Consider the following 16,058-nt stretch of genomic DNA (forward strand, 5'->3'; position numbering starts at 1 on the left):
ATTGCAACGCACTGCTGCTACTTGCTCGTAAATCAAATGGTTTTCATCACTTTTAAGTAGAAAACTGTGACTATTATTTAATGTAAGATTGAAGTCGCAAGTTAATTCGACACAAGCAAAGGACAAAGACACAAGGCTCTACTTTAAGGTCAAACCTCTGGTTTTCAGGAGAAATCTTTAGATTGTCATGAGGTGACAGGGTTTTCCCATGGGATTTAGGCAAACCACTGCCCATCCAGGGAGGTATTTGAGCATCAATATTGGAAATCTTCATGCATTCCGCTTGTCCAACACCTTTTTCTTGTGGGCTATACCAGTCATATCTCCCAGGAAACCTCCCGAGCCTCTGCTTTCTGGAATTTAGTGAAAGTCGGGGCTGCTTTTAAGAAATAGAGCAGTGATTCAGCTGATTATTGCTGCCATAAATCCGGCAGGCCTTGGGTGGCTGCTGTGCATGGGGGTGGCAGCTCCAGTGCTCCCCTGGCCTAAAATAACAAAGCCATTACTGCCCTCACTGCTGCTGCCAAACAGAGCAATAAAACATTGCATCATTTTATGGCCTGCCCAAAACTTACAGGTTGCAGTTTTATAGGGGAACCATTGTCAGGATTTGTCTTTTTGTATGTGGGAAAAAACAAAACAAAACAAAAAAGCCAAACTGACCGCATTTTCTATTTATTTTTCCTGATCATGTGTTATTTCTTCTCTTATGGTTCCATGGCATTTATCATTTTTATTGTCATCACCACTGTTATTTTTGCACGAAAAATCCTTATTTAGGTTATGTTAAAGGATTAGCTTTGATCAAAACTTTTATATCTAAGACAAACTAAGAAGAAATAGCAGTAGAATTAAAAATCACTACATTTTAGAAGAGCTGATTTCAATGAATTTTTGTGAAAAAAAATTGTATCTCCTGGGAGACTGGCCAAAGGAAAAAGGGACATTTCAGTTCCTCAAAGAAACATTAATAAATATTTGAGTTGCTTAGTGCAGCTTTGACTGCAGTCCTGATAATTAACAGTTTAATGGTCTCTACTTTAATTTTATTCTTTTCTGCACTCCAAGTGTAACTTGTTTCTTTACCTTCTAGGTACAATTCAGAATAAAGCCTACATTTACTATGAATTTAAAGTTTCCAACGTAAGTATTTGATTTTAAATAATCTTATTTTCCTGATTTTTATCCGGTATCTTTCAAGAGTGTTCTTTTCTCTCTTTATTGTCCTGTAAGCTTTGCTGGAAAACAAAACATTTGCCAAAGCCAAAAGGAATCATGTTCAAAATACTCTCATTTAACTGGGATGAAATCTGTTGGGTTTTTTTCCTCCTAGTTAATACAAATATCTAAATAACTCCTTTTTCCTTCCACATAATAAACTCAGCAGCAATATTTACTGAACAAGAAAGCTCTAAAGCCTAAGAGGCACTTAAAACAGAGTGAAAAAGGAGAAGCATGGAGTGTTTGTGATTCTCAAAACAGAGGCACTGTAAAAAATGTATATTTTTATACAGTGAAAATACAGCTGAATGGCTCCAAAGAGTGAGGGAGACCCACACCTTGCCTGAGCCCTCAGAAACTACATCAGGGTTAAGTTTTATTGTGTTATTTTTAGGTGGAAGCGCCTTTGCAGGGTTAATTGACATCAGGGTGGAGCTGTGATAGTGTTTCCATCCAACATTGGCAGTAACTATCACATAAACAAGGGTTGCAAATGGCATGATAGCACATTATTTGTACAACAATGATAATAATAATATGAATATTGGGTAAAAGTGTTCATTCCTTTCCCATGATGAAAGAGCATGAACCAAGTGAGAGAAGGCAGAGGAACACGAGTGAAGCGCATGAATCAGTAATTATCTAAACCATAATTAATCAGAGAAGCATTTGTAGATATTGTTGCTGTTGGAGTTTGAAACCCCAGCAGTGAAATCATGACTGTGATGACATTTGAATTAATAATTAACCTCAGTGTTCCTGTGGAGAGCAGGAGGGAAGTCCTGCACACACGTGAGACAGCCACGGCGCAATTCCTCTGCTTGGACTCCTAATCTAAAAATAATTAATGGCATGGAATAGGAAGTGGTATTTTTATATCAAGAGAAGTGAGAACCTTTGGTTCTTGGTTTGGTTGTTGGAACCCAGACAGGTGGAGTTTATCTGCCCTGTCACAGACCCACCCCAGCTTTTCTTTATTTCTCAAGCAAGGCAAAAATAAAGCCGAAACATGACTCTGAAAATTATTTTTTACGTGGTAGAAAAGCTTTGTTGTGGTAACACCAAGCAGAGCAATAATTAATTTGTGTGGGAAAAGATATTGGTTTATTTAGGCTACAATGTGAAAATCTTAATAGAAAAAAATTGGTAAATCAGGAGGATTTTTGGCAGATTTTTAAAATAAGAATATGACCACTGTATTATTTTCCAGAATGCTCTACAAATGACTGCGACACACAGCAACTACAGTGATCCAAACAACCTGAAATTCGAGGAAATCAAGATATTGGGATTGCCCCACGAAATAACAACAGTTTCTGTGTCTCAGAACAACGTTGTACAAAATTATCCCACTAATACCACCTATGATTCTGCCAGAAAGGTAAAGCAATAACAGGAAAATGGAAAGTAAACATATTTAAAATTGCATCAACTTTATGTTATGTGTTGCAAAGGACAGTACCCAGTGCCAATGTTGTTTCAATGAAATACAATGTGAATTTTATTATAGAATAAAAGTACAATTACACTCAACTCTGCTGCATGTAAGTGCATCTAAGTTATGCTCGTGGTGCAGCAGACAGCTTATTTCATGTATTTATTCCTGTTGGCTTCCAAGGAAGCTGTGGGATTAACTCCATATTTTTAGACTCTTAATTCTTCAGATTTTATCTGTAAAAATATCAGTTGTGTGTGTTTGTAAAAGTGAAACTGTATCAAAACTTACCAGATGGGATTTTGTAAATTTTCAGTTTTTAAGTGTATTATTCTTAAGGACCAGCACCTCTTCTGACTGAAGGAAAGCTGGATGGGATGTGACATTTAATAACTGTTTATTCTTTCATATTTATAAGGTTGCTGTTATAAGAGGACTTCAGCTTGAACTGGGAAAATCTTACACAGTCAAATGGGCTCTAAACGTGGCTCTCAATGAAAGATTTGATTGTTATCCCAGCCCTGACCCAACAAAAGAAAAATGTGAACAACGTGGCTGCTCCTGGGAAGTAAGTCATTATTTCACTAAACTAATTAGACAAAAAAAAAAATAAAAAAATAAAAATCCAGAATAAAAGGTTTTCCTTTGTGGTTGTTACAGAATAAAAGTGGTCTGGGAGATCAGTCAGGTTTAAATAAAATGGTACTGATGGATTTTATTTACCTCAGTAGCTGACAACCATTTAAATTGTACCAGATTATATCAGGAGTTGAGGGAAAATGAGGTATTTTTTGAAAGATGAACAGAAATAATATTAGAGTTATGAAAAAGTGGAAGAACATCTTCAGCTGCCCCTTCTGCCTCAGTGGCACCATGGCCTGCAGGGCTCAGCCCCTTGTGTCACCTTCAAGGTCACTCAGGGACATTTTAAGTCAAATTAACTCCTCTGGATCTCAGTTTGAGAGGAAATCCTTGAATTCCACAAAAAAACTTGATTAATTTGTGAACTTGTTTATATCTACATCAAGGAGCTATTTCCAAACCTTTATCTCTGACATGAAGCTCACTGACACGTGGTTTCATGAATTAATATTATAAATTATTTTATTATTTATTGTATTAATTTCTCAATACAATTATTTATTAATTAATTATTAATAAACATGTGAGAGCAACATGGCCTGGCAGGGTTGAACTTCAGAGGGTGCTTCCAACTCAATTATTCCCTGTTCTTCTAAATCTAAAATGCCCATTTTTGGGCCTTTCCTATAGGAATGAAATCCAAAATTCTGTGCTGGCTGCTCCTGCACCAGCACCTTGCTGAAACAGAACTGCTCTGGTTTTGTTGCAGTGCTAAAAGAATTTTTTGTAATTTGAGACATTTGGAAATGTCAGGAGATCTCAGATGAGTAGGATGTAATTTTCACTGGATGTATTAAGGATAATTTGTGTGAATAAAGGCAGTGGGAAGATCTGCTCTGATGTTGCCTGGGTATGAAATGGGTTTTGGGCACATCTCCTTGAAGGCAGCCAGAGAGCAATGGGATTAAAAGGGACGAAGCTTTAGGAATTTCCACAAGCCAAGATTAAACCACATTGAGGGATTGATCTGAAGATCACAGAGATGGGGAAATTAAATCCATCTTCATTGCACGAGGATTCCGTTTCCTGACTGAGCTATTTGTACAGCCTTCACAGGATGGCTTCATTACACCTGAGCCAGGGCAGAGATTATTCTGTAATATTTCTTTATTCAGGATTCCATTAATTTCACAAAAAAAAAATTCTACATTTGCCACGGATCTGATAAAAAGAAGGATTCCATGCTAATACCTAATAAAAAAGATCCAGCTGACTCTCTGAACTGAAACTCCTTTTTGTTTGCACCAGGTGACAGGAAAACCAGGCGTTCCTTCCTGCTATTACAGCTCCAACAACCCTTACTACGTATCCAGCCTCAATTATTCCTCCACTGGAATCAAAGCCACCCTCACCATAGACAGCAAGGTCAGAGCCAACGAGGATTTCACTGCCCCAATCAACACCCTGGGCCTGGAGGTGAAATATCATCACAACCACATGCTGCAGTTTAAGGTAATGCCATCCCAGAATTCCTCGAATGTTTTATTTATGGGAACTCAAAGGGCTTCCTGGAGCCAAATTTATATTTCCCAGACAGAAGCAGCCTTGTGTGAATATGTTTCTCCTTCTAACCAATTATTATTGCTCTTAGCCTGCATCTTTTTTTCATCCTAGAATCCTAGCTCTCAATTTTACAAAGAAATTACATGAATCAAAGGTATAATGTCAGTGTATGTATGTAATGTCAGCCAGGAACTTTGAAACTGGAAGTATTTTGTTAATCTACAGGTAAATTTATCTGTAAGTCTCTCATGACTACAGTTTATTTTTACATCCAGCATTGCAGTTCTATTCCAAAATTTTACAAGCACTGTTGTTTAACTGTAATTTATTGCCATGTTTTTAATAACATGATAATTATATTTAGATATATAATATAAATAATATAATTTTGAGCTAAGTGGTCAAACATCAAAAAATAACTTCTATCCACTTTCAAAATACAGAAAACCTGAAAAAGAACCCTAAAAGTTGAGTAAAAGATGAACTAGAAAATTAATTATCACACTTGCAAAGTATATACACCTATATTTTAAATATAAATATATACTTTAAATTCATGTAGTTAATTAGATGAGCCATTCCTGAGCCACAATAAATCTTTAAGGTTCATTGGTTGGGATTCTTCACCCCACAACAAAATCTTGTGAAAGAACCAGTTCAAGAATACGCATTTGAAAGAAAATACCACAGCAAGCGTTTTACAATTTGTATCAGATCCAGCTTTCAGAACAACTGTCTTGTTTAAATCAACTCATTTCTGCTTGACAGATCTATGATCCTCAAAGCCCACGATACGAGGTCCCCGTGCCCCTGAACCTGCCCAGCTCCCCCACGAGCTCCAGCCAGGACCGGCTCTACGACGTCTTGGTCCAGATCAAACCCTTCGGCATCCAAGTGCACCGCAAGAGCACGGGCACAGTCATGTAAGCCACTGCCCCTTCCTGCTCTTTCATTTCACACCTTCCTGCCAGCTTTTTTCTCTCTGTGCTTATTTTGAATAAGCACAGCCTCTCTGTGTGATTATTTTAAATGTTCTTTGTGTTGGGAGTGAAGAGCGCTGGCAGCTCTCAAGCTCCTTCTGCGCTTCCCAAGTTTCTGGGAGGCAGAATCATTTTATACAGTTCCTAAAATACTCCTTAGGTGACCACAGCACTGTTTATTAAGGATTGACCATTTGGGTCAGTTTTGGGGAAAAATATAGAAGTAGTGTCCCAACTAACTTGAAATTTTTGTTTTGGTAACGTGACAGATGAGTCTGGCAGGAGCTCCATTTTTCCTTGACTAAGTCAGATTTGGAAAGCAGAGAACAGTTGAGTGTCTTGTTTTTTATTCAATAAAAAACCCAATTTTATTCATTTTTCTAAAGTACTCAAAACTCAATTGCGAGTTGAGTTCTCTTTTGCCAACCAGAATAATAACTCAACCTGCAAATGAAACTCCTGGAACAATGGAATTCTCTGGCAGAGCCCACCAGGCTGCAGTTTGATTTCTAATTGGAAAGATGCTGATTTATAATAAATATGACCTGTGAATGCAATTTCAGTGTAATCTGCACAGAAAGTTCAGTGAACTGTAAAAAGCACTTTATTTAGTGTATTCCATGTGGCTCCAGTCTGGGAGGAAAATAGGACTGTAGTGTGCTGAAGTGCATTTTCTCACTAAATTGCTAAAATACGACGGAACTTGCAGTGCACGATGCCTGTGTGCGATTCCTCTCTGAGAGACTCGGAGGACTTTGTGTCCCTAAACTCCTCAGCAATTCTTAGACACCCCCATTTCATGTCCTTTAAGTTTCCTTGACAACCACAAGAGTTGTAGTCCACTTTTACTGAAGCGTGAGATTTCCAGAGAAAAAGAGCTGCCCAAAAGAAAGCCCAGAAACACAGCCCTGAGGACGCTCTATTCTTATTTTATTCTTATTTTCCCTCTCCTCTTCCCTCTTCAGCTGGAATTCAGGCCTGCCCACCTTCACCTTCAGTGACATGTTCATCCAGATTTCCACCCGCTTGGCGTCCCAGTACATCTACGGGTTCGGAGAGGCCGAGCACCCCACGTTCCGACACAACATGAGCTGGAACACCTGGGGGATGTTCACCAGGGACCAGCCTCCAACTGTGAGTAGGCAAAGCAGAAGAAAATATGATTTTTTTTTTGAACCAATGAGTGCAAAAATGTTCAGCAATGACTTTAAAATCCGGTGGATGTCTGCTGGTACCTGGGCATTGCCTCTGACCATATTGACCACAGTTCACAGTTTAGATGGTGTCTCCATGGCAAGGGGATTCTGTAAAGCCATTATTTGTGACCTGCAGGAACAGTGTGAGGAGCTCAGGCTCTCAGATATGGGAAGGTGACAGATAACTTAGGAGTAGCAGCACGTTCCTCCGTTTTTTATTCTTCTCAGCTCATTGTTTTGAAAATTAGACATGAGTCAGAACAATTCCTGTTGCTTGGGGATTAATTTAGTACTTACACGGGTGAAGCAGAAATCTTATCTCTGTTTATTTGTCTTATTTCCTGCAAGATAGCAGATTTCCAATTATCAGGGAATGGCCAACAAAATAGCAGCAGCTAATTATAGCTCTAACTTCCAGTTCAGGCTGTAAAACATTTTGGGAAAATTAAATGTAATGTCACCAGCGCCTCCTGAGCACGTAGACATGATTCTGTTTGTGAAGAAGGGAAAGTTTTGTCCTGAGGAAGCACCTTCTAGTGAAATTTAAGTGCAGCAACACCTTTGCTTTCCTTCCTGCCTGAGCAGGAAGCTCAACAAATTGTGATGTTCCGAGTGCCCTTCTGCAGGTCTGTTTTTTGGTTAGGTAAGATTTAGGTGTATAAATTTAAAGTTTATTTGCTATGTCTGGCAATTGTCTCCTCTTTCATTAATTTTATCACTAAATGTTAAAAAGCGAATGTTTGCAATGTTTCCCCAGTAAAATGTATTTTATTTTATTTGCAGTACATGATGAATTCCTATGGTTTTCACCCATTTTATATGGCTCTTGAAGAAGATAGCAATGCCCACGGAGTTCTCTTGCTTAACAGCAATGCAATGGGTAAGAAAACTTTTAATTTATTCCATGAAAAATTAAATGGGCTGGGTTGGAAGGGGCATTAAAGCTCCTCCTGTTCCACGCCCCTGCAGGGACACCTTCCCCTGTCCCAGGCTGCTCCAAACCCCAATGTCCAGCCTGGCCTTGGGCACTGCCAGGGATCCAGGGGCAGCCCCAGCTGCTCTGGGCAACCTCAGGGCCTCACCCCACCCACAGGCAACAATTTCTTCCCAATATCCCATCTCTGCCTCCTCCCTGTCATTTTGAAGCCGTTCCCCCTTGTCCAGGGAGCTTTGTGAACTCTCTCCACCCTCATCCGTGTGTTCTGTTTCTACAGTCAGTGTTTTGCACTGGTGGCAAATCCAGGCATCCTTTTCTCACTTCCTTCCCTCCACTTCCAGATGTGACTTTCCAGCCCACCCCTGCCCTGACCTACCGCACCATCGGAGGGATCCTCGACTTCTACATGGTTTTGGGCCCGACTCCCGAGCTCGTGGTCCAGGAATACACTGAAGTAGGAGCCTGACTAAGGCTGGGCTTTGGGGGGTTGGTTTGGTTTCTCTTCCCCTCCTCACCACGAGCGCCCTTTCCCCTCTCCAGCTGATTGGGCGCCCGGTCATGCCAGCCTACTGGTCCTTGGGATTCCAGCTGTGCCGCTACGGATACGCCAACGACGCGGAGGTCGCCCAGGTCGTGGAGGAAATGAAGGCGGCTCAGATTCCCTACGTACGTTGGGAGAAAACAACATCTGAGCTTTTGGCTTCTTAGCATTGACTAAATCCTTTTAAATACCAAACCAACAAGAAAAAAACCCCATTATGGTGTGAGACTTTCATATATAATCTCCAGTTTTAAAGATTAAGTATATTAAAATTTATTAGCAACTTTGTCAGGGAGAGCACAAAGTCTCTTTGAGACAAAGTTGTGAGTACTGCATGTAGGTATAAAAACTGCCATTCTAAGGCATAAAAAATGAGATTTTAGTCCAGTATACCAACCCTTATATTAACCCCTGTGGTAGAGAAGAGCAGGTTTTGTGCCACAGACTCTGGGCTGTGTTAAAAGCTGCTTAATTTTCTTTATTGTTCACACCAAAGAATGAGAGGGAGGAGCAGTGATTAAGAAAAAACAGCAGGGGAAAAAAAATGAAGCAGCATAATTTCATTGCCATAATGCTCTGTGTCAAGTCTGCTGTGATTTGGCACAGGTTGTTGTTGGGAATAACACCTAGATCTAACAAAATTATATATTAAATATATTTTAAAAATATATAATATAAAATATATATATTATATAGTCAATAAATTAAATAAATTGTTGGGATAGTAGGAATAGCACCTAGATCTAACAAAATTATATATTAATATATTAAATATATTAAAATATATAATACAAAATATCTAAATTATATATTAAATAATTTAAATTGTTGGGAATAGTAGTAATAGCACCTAGATCTAACAAAATTATATATTAAATAAATTGAATGTAGCTTCATTTCAAATATAATATGATTATAATTTAAATATAATATAATTATAATTTAAATGTAATAATATCAATGTTTCAATAGAGAACAACTATTTCTCTTGTTTCCTTATAGCTATGGAAATATAGGTGCAGTTTCTGTGTACGTATGTACAGAAAAATCCATTTTTTTCTCTATTTTTATCAATTTCTCCCCTTAGTTTAAATGCAGCAGTGAAAGGTTTATTTTGGTTCAGACCTGCTCATAGGTTGTGTGTTGTTCATTTAACAACTTCAGCCTGAAGTTACCACTGCTTCCAATTTTACACATCAAAAGTTCCACATTTAACTTATTTTGGCTGATTTCCAATATTTGGTAAAAAAGGGGAGAAAATACTTTAAAATTAATTGGGTTTTTTTTTTGAACTGCAGGATGTCCAATATACAGATATTGACTACATGGAAAGAAACCTGGACTTCACCATTTCATCAAAATTTGCTGGATTACCCGCTCTGGTCAACAAAATCAAAGCAGAAGGAATGAGATTTATCATTATCCTGGTCAGTTTGGAATATTGCTTTTAAATCCCAACACAGCATCATAAAACTGAGAATATATCCAACATCAATTTTTGGGCACAAGGGTAAGAGTGTTTCTAATTGCAGGATCCAGCCATTTCTGGGAATGAAACCGATTATCCTGCCTTCAGCAGAGGTGAGGCCGATAATGTCTTCGTACAATGGCCTGATACCAAAGAAATTTTATATTCCAAGGTACTGTCCAGGGAAGAGTATTTAAACCTGTGTGTTGCTGATGCTCAGTTTGTATTTAGTGTGGTTTGATTATTTTAAATATTCTCTGTCCTATTAGGTCTGGTCGTTTCTTCCCAATGTCCAAATCAATGAGTCACTGTCTCATGAAGAACTAGTAGAGGTAAATACTGACATGGTTTGGTTCTGGACTCAAATATAGACACTAATCAATTAAAATAGCAAACTCATTGATAAATCTCATGGCATGAATAAGTTGCAGAAACTGCAACTAAGCCTTCCTAAAAGCCAAAAAAATTAGTGAACAAGCCATGATTTTTTTGTCTTTATTTATTTATTTATTTTTAATTCCAGAATTTTAACTATGGAATACCTTCAGCCCCCTTATCTGTCTCGTTTTCCTTCTGTTTTTACAGTCCTATGTAGCACACTGTGCTTTCCCAGACTTCTTCCGCAATTCCACGATGGAGTGGTGGAAGAGGGAAATCCTGGAGGTCCATGACAATCCCGATCCCTCAAAAAGCCTCAAGTTTGATGGGCTGTGGACCGTAAGTGTGGAAATGCATCTGATTTCTGGATTGTCCTTCTCTGCCTGACACTGCTGGAGGGGACCCCAGTTCCTAATTCTCAGATCTGCACTGTTCTGGCAGAAGTATCCTGTGTTAAATTCCCATTAAGGAAATGTTGGTCTTCATGATCTTAGAGGTTGTTCCCTTGAAACAAAAAGTGGTTGAATGACAGAATAGCCTGGGTTGGAAGAGATCTTAAAAATCTTCTATTCCTGCCCCCTGCCATGGGCAGGGATACCTTCCTCTATCCCAGGGTTCTCCAATCCCTGTCCAACCTGACCTTGGGAACTTCCAGGGGCAGCCACAGCTTCTCTGGTCACCTCATGCCAGACCTCCCCACCCTCACAGGGAACAATTCCTTCCCAATATCCCACCTAATCTTGCCCTCCTTCAGCTCAAGGCCATCCCCCTTTTTCTGTCACTCCATGCCCCCATGGGAAATCCTTTCCTTGCCTTTTTGTCAGCCCCTTTAAGGAACATGGGATGTCCAACTGAGACTGCATCTTCAGGGGCTCCTCAGGAACCCTGCAACGCTGCCCGTGTGCAATTCACAATTTATGGTGTTCTGTAGCAAACTAAGGGGTTTTGCTCTGTCTTTTTAAGGACATGAATGAACCAGCAGCTTTTATGAATGGCGCCATAGGTGGCTGTAAGAATGACCTCCTAAATAATCCTCCCTACATGCCTCGTAAGTCTGATCCCTCCTTAAAACAGTCTCAGGTTTTTCTGGTTCCTACATGAATTCTTATCTGGTGTATGGGGCATAAAAGCTGAAATAAAGATGGGTTTATAAACCCACGGCTCCTCACTGAACGTGGCCCTTTATTCCTGAGATTATGGGCCACTACAAGCCCAGATATTTCAGCAGGAGCTGTGCAGCACTTTATTTTTACAAAGTTCTTTCCAGCTCCTCCCTGCATATGGATTTTGATCCCTATTTTGTGCCTAAGTGCTTTGCTTGAGGCATGGCAGAGAACTGAGCTCTCTGTTTTGCAGTTTTCTCAGATGAATAATGCAATTAATTAAATATTTAGAAAATACCCACGTGTCTCCTCTCATTACCATTTATGTGAGCACTCAAATGCTTGAAATGCTTCGCTTTCTTAGCTCGGCTTTCCTGAAGTACTGGTGTAAAGTAGTACTAATTAGGAATTATTTATTAATGGTTTATTAGCATACTCTCACTGCTTACTGTTCTATTCAGGTTTCACGAGTGGTTTCTCAGGAATTTCCAGGAAATTAATATTCGGGCACAGATCATATCCCCACCACACCCATTTTTCTGTTTATGTGGTTAGAGTGACAGTGTTTAAAAAGATTTGAGATATTTTCTGATATACTGTTTATTCTTTGAGCCTCTGTAGTAAGAGCATCTGTAACTGACCTATTAAAACATTCACAAACCCAGATACCTGCAGAGGAATATTGGAAATATTCCATTTTGGAAATGCTATTTTGATAATTATAAATAAATAACCAACAGTATAAAGAGACTGCATGCCTACAAGATTATGAAAATTAAGAAAAAATAACTCAAGTGATTAACACGTGCTTGTTATTAATAATAAATACATTTCTTCCCTTTCCACAAGATTTGGGATATAGGTCAACAGGATTAATCCACAAAACTCCATGCATGGAAGGTCAGCACTACCTCGCAGACGGGACCCCAGTCAGACACTACGATGTCCACAACCTTTATGGATGGTCCCAAGCCAGACCCAGCCTGGAGTAAGTGCTTTGCATATTCCATGCTGCCTCCAAAACACATTCCAAATGGATATTCCATGTCTACATTCCTAAAAAACTTCCACTGGTTGATTTAAGATGCCTGAGCGATCCTTCTCTTCACTCTGACCAATTTGGTTTTTCAATCCAGCTCCAAGAGGGGCTGGATGCTCCAAGGACTGAGCAGCTGCTGGAGTTGTTCCAGTCAGGGATCAACCCCTTGGTGCAGGAAGGGTGGTGGGACCAGAGCTGCAGGAGAAGGGGAGGGGGGTCTGTGCAGGGCTGAGCTGAAGCTGTGCTTCCATGGTTCCACTGCAATAAATCCCTTCTGCACAGAATTCCTAATAATTAAACATCACATAATTATTGTTTCTGGGCGTTGCTGGGCTTGCCTGGTTTGCTCTGGTTTTCCTCACACTTCACATCCAGCGAGGGAAAATGAAGATAGTTTTTCAGTCGTGTGAATTTCAGGAGGGCTCGATTATGTTCTCTATTTAAAACAAAGTGAAAAGGGGGGTGGTGACTTTTAAAATGCAAAGTGTGAGCACAAAGCTTTACTTTGAAGCATTTCCTTTCCCAGTTCCCAGGCCAATGTCATTATCTGTCCCTCTGAATTGTCCCCAGCCTGCTTTAGACAACTCCCAATCCAGTGGTGGCAGGGCTGGGCTGTTCCATTTGCATTTCAGCCAGGGAGCAAGGCACAGATTTTCTGTGCACGTCTCAACGACCTTAAAGCCCTGGGTAACTTTGATATTCCTGTAAAGAGGGAAAATATCAGGGCTGTTTGGATTTGGGAGAGGATGCTCCACTGGCAGCGTGCCAGTGCAGCCCTGCCAGCCAAGGCAAGGCTGAAACTGCTGACAGGAGAGGAGGGAATGTCTGATCCTTGTGCTGCCAGCCCAGCCTGATGGGATTTGGGCACCACAAAACGTGGTGGGTTGGGCCCTGGCTGAGCTCCAGGTGCCCACCAAAGCCCCTCCAACTCGTCCCTGCTCAGCTGGGAAGAGGAGAGAAAGTATAAAGAAATATTCATGGACTGAGGTAAGGACAGGGAGAGACCACTCACCAAGTACTGCCACGGGCAAAACAGCTCAGTTGTGGAAATCCAATCAGAGAGGACAATGACAAAACCCGACCTTAATTCCCCCAAGTCTTCACTTTTTTTCTAATCCATTCCCTATTTTCTACCTGCTGTCCAGCAGAGGTGGGGAGGACATGGAGCAGGGGTTGCAGCCAGTCCATCACCGCTGTCTCTACTGCTCTTTCCTCCCCCTTCTCTTCCCCTCCTCCTCTCTCCAGGGCTCCACAGCTTCCTGCAGGAATCCAGCACAGGCATCCCAAGGGCTCACAACTTCCTCTGGGCATCCTCCAGGGGCTGCAGGTGGATCTGTGCTCCCCCTTGGAGCTCCCTCTGCTGCAGGGACAGCCCAGCTCCAGAGCCTGGAGCATCTCCTGACCCTTCTGCACTGGCCTGGGCATCTGCAGGGCTGCTGCTCCCACACATCCCCACCCCTCTCTCCCTCTCTCTTTCCACCTGCTGTTGGGAGCTACATTTTCCCTTTGTTATTCCTGTTTTCCCAAAGTCACCCAGTGCTGCTGATGGGCTCAGCCAGGGGCAGGTCCCTCTTGGCTCCATCAGAAATGAGGAAGCCTCAGAATTTTCTCACTGGAGCCACCCCTGCCAAAACCCAGCTGTGCAAGCCCAGTGGAGTAGACAAGAATTTGATGGGAAAAGGAATATCGCCATCATTTCTGTGTTTTAAGTATGAACTGAAATATTCTCCTCTCTTTTGCGAGGCACTGCAACAGAAATCACTACAATAAATCTCTCAGCTCACACAGATATTCTCACACTGGAAATTTATAGCAAATGTTATCTCCAAAATATATATATATATATACATATATTTCAGTCCCAAATTTATTTTTTTTGGCAGTAACTGAAGGGGTACTTGTGCAACTGAAGAAAAGCAATAATTTATTTTGATACTAAACCATCCAAACAGAAAGATTATTTGCACACAAAACTCATGAAAGACTGTAACTGAAAAGTGAACATCGGTATTTTATGTAACCTGGAGTCATTTCAGTTCTCCATCCATCAGACACAGAAACTTCGGGATATTTCCTTGATGCTGTTCTTTTGTAATGAGGTTTTTGCATAGCTAGAGCCCTCATTAGTGAACACAGGAACTGTTTGGAGGTAAATTCAGCCTTTGTGACCTGAATAATTGTTTTTCATGGGTAGAGCCATGGAGCTGCAGGCCTGAGCCTCCAGCCACAGAACACTCAGGTCCTGCTCATCCCTCAGCAGTTTGACACGTGATATTTGCTGTCTTCACTCTGGAAATTTTAGCTGCCACTTCCAAGGCATTCTTGACACAGGGAAAGCAAGCAGAGAATTAAAGTGTTGGAAAATATGCTACAAAGGAATAAAATATCCTAGAGAAGTTACTGTTTGTCCCGGAGGAAATAATTGTGGCACATTAGTCTGGTTTAATTGCTGGGGTAATTTAAGTGACTTGTGTGTCTTTGCTGTAATTATGGTGTCACTAAAGCTGCAAATCCTATAGAAAAATAAGTAAATAGTGCCTTATTGAAGCAGCAGTTTAGGCAATTATAGTGGAGAGCAGTGGGATTTAATCAGGGTGATTTTCTGACTAATATTCATATTGATATCCTGTCACCTTGGTCTTTCAGAAGGGACTACAAATCCCTGAATCTTCTTTTTTTTTTTGTTTATTTCAACACCTTAAAGTCAACTAAACTTATCTTGAGAGATCCAATATTCCTGCTACCTCTTTTTTCACTCTTGTGAGCCTTTGGGTTGGATTTTTGCTGAATCCAACTGTTGCTTCAAGTTTTCAGATGCTGTAAGAAGGAATGACGCATACATTGTGGAGCCCTTAGAAAGTGAGCTTGGAAAGTTTTGCTACATTCCTATTTTCCCGCAGAAGAGCTAGCCTGAACTGGAAAACTCCTTTTTTAATCCCTCCTTGTTTGGCAGTTCTCTTTGCAGCTCCAGGCTGGCCAGCTTTGCCAGGACTGTGTCTGGATCCTATTGAATTGCCACCAAAAGCACACGTGGATTGGATGTATATGATGATATACCTTTGCTATGATAACATAAACCCATACATTTCTTTTCAGAGGCTCTTAGGCCATGAATTCTCGTGCAGCATTTCTCCTGTGACTGGTTTCTGTGTCTGTTTGTGACGCAGGGCTTTGCGGGGCGCCACCAAGGAGCGCGGGATCGTCATCACCCGCTCCACGTACCCCAGCAGCGGGAGATGGGTGGGGCACTGGCTGGGGGACAACACGGCAGCCTGGGACCAGCTGCACAAATCCATTATTGGTACGTGCCAGGAGAAGGGTTTGCATTCCTGGGATCACCGAATCAGGGAATGGTTTGGGTTGGGAGGGACCTTAAAGCGCATCCAGCTCCACCCCTGCCATGGCTGGGACACCACGGACCAGGTTCCTCCAAGCATTATCCAACCTGGCTTTGTTTCTCCTCCACCTCCTGGCTTTTTGTATTCCTGTGATTTTTAACTGAAAAAAACTGGTTCAAAAATCAGAATCTGTGCTGAATTCCTTTTTCTAATTTTCCTTCTTACTTCCTTCTGTACCAGGTGCTGGGAACTCCTTTAATTCCCTTGGGACCAGACC

General features: G+C 40.9%; 1 protein-coding gene across 1 annotated transcript in view; it reads left to right on the forward strand.

Moving 5' to 3' along the window:
• Nucleotides 1-16,058, forward strand: part of SI (sucrase-isomaltase) — a 45,256-nt gene that overhangs the window by 20,586 nt on the left and 8,612 nt on the right. Inside the window, exons 23-38 of the mRNA XM_088060979.1 lie at nucleotides 1,094-1,143; nucleotides 2,432-2,602; nucleotides 3,075-3,224; nucleotides 4,547-4,750; nucleotides 5,570-5,724; nucleotides 6,747-6,915; nucleotides 7,761-7,857; nucleotides 8,256-8,368; nucleotides 8,455-8,580; nucleotides 9,754-9,882; nucleotides 9,988-10,095; nucleotides 10,193-10,255; nucleotides 10,509-10,640; nucleotides 11,265-11,349; nucleotides 12,254-12,392; nucleotides 15,611-15,744. Coding sequence (XP_087917105.1) covers nucleotides 1,094-1,143; nucleotides 2,432-2,602; nucleotides 3,075-3,224; nucleotides 4,547-4,750; nucleotides 5,570-5,724; nucleotides 6,747-6,915; nucleotides 7,761-7,857; nucleotides 8,256-8,368; nucleotides 8,455-8,580; nucleotides 9,754-9,882; nucleotides 9,988-10,095; nucleotides 10,193-10,255; nucleotides 10,509-10,640; nucleotides 11,265-11,349; nucleotides 12,254-12,392; nucleotides 15,611-15,744 — 2,025 coding nt within the window. The remainder of the gene's footprint in view (nucleotides 1-1,093; nucleotides 1,144-2,431; nucleotides 2,603-3,074; nucleotides 3,225-4,546; nucleotides 4,751-5,569; nucleotides 5,725-6,746; nucleotides 6,916-7,760; nucleotides 7,858-8,255; nucleotides 8,369-8,454; nucleotides 8,581-9,753; nucleotides 9,883-9,987; nucleotides 10,096-10,192; nucleotides 10,256-10,508; nucleotides 10,641-11,264; nucleotides 11,350-12,253; nucleotides 12,393-15,610; nucleotides 15,745-16,058) is intronic.

Source organism: Pseudopodoces humilis, chromosome 11 (assembly GCF_049639895.1).
Source record: "Pseudopodoces humilis isolate 2021_Gansu_Grassland_sample_001 chromosome 11, ASM4963989v1, whole genome shotgun sequence".
Lineage (NCBI taxonomy): Eukaryota > Metazoa > Chordata > Aves > Passeriformes > Paridae > Pseudopodoces > Pseudopodoces humilis.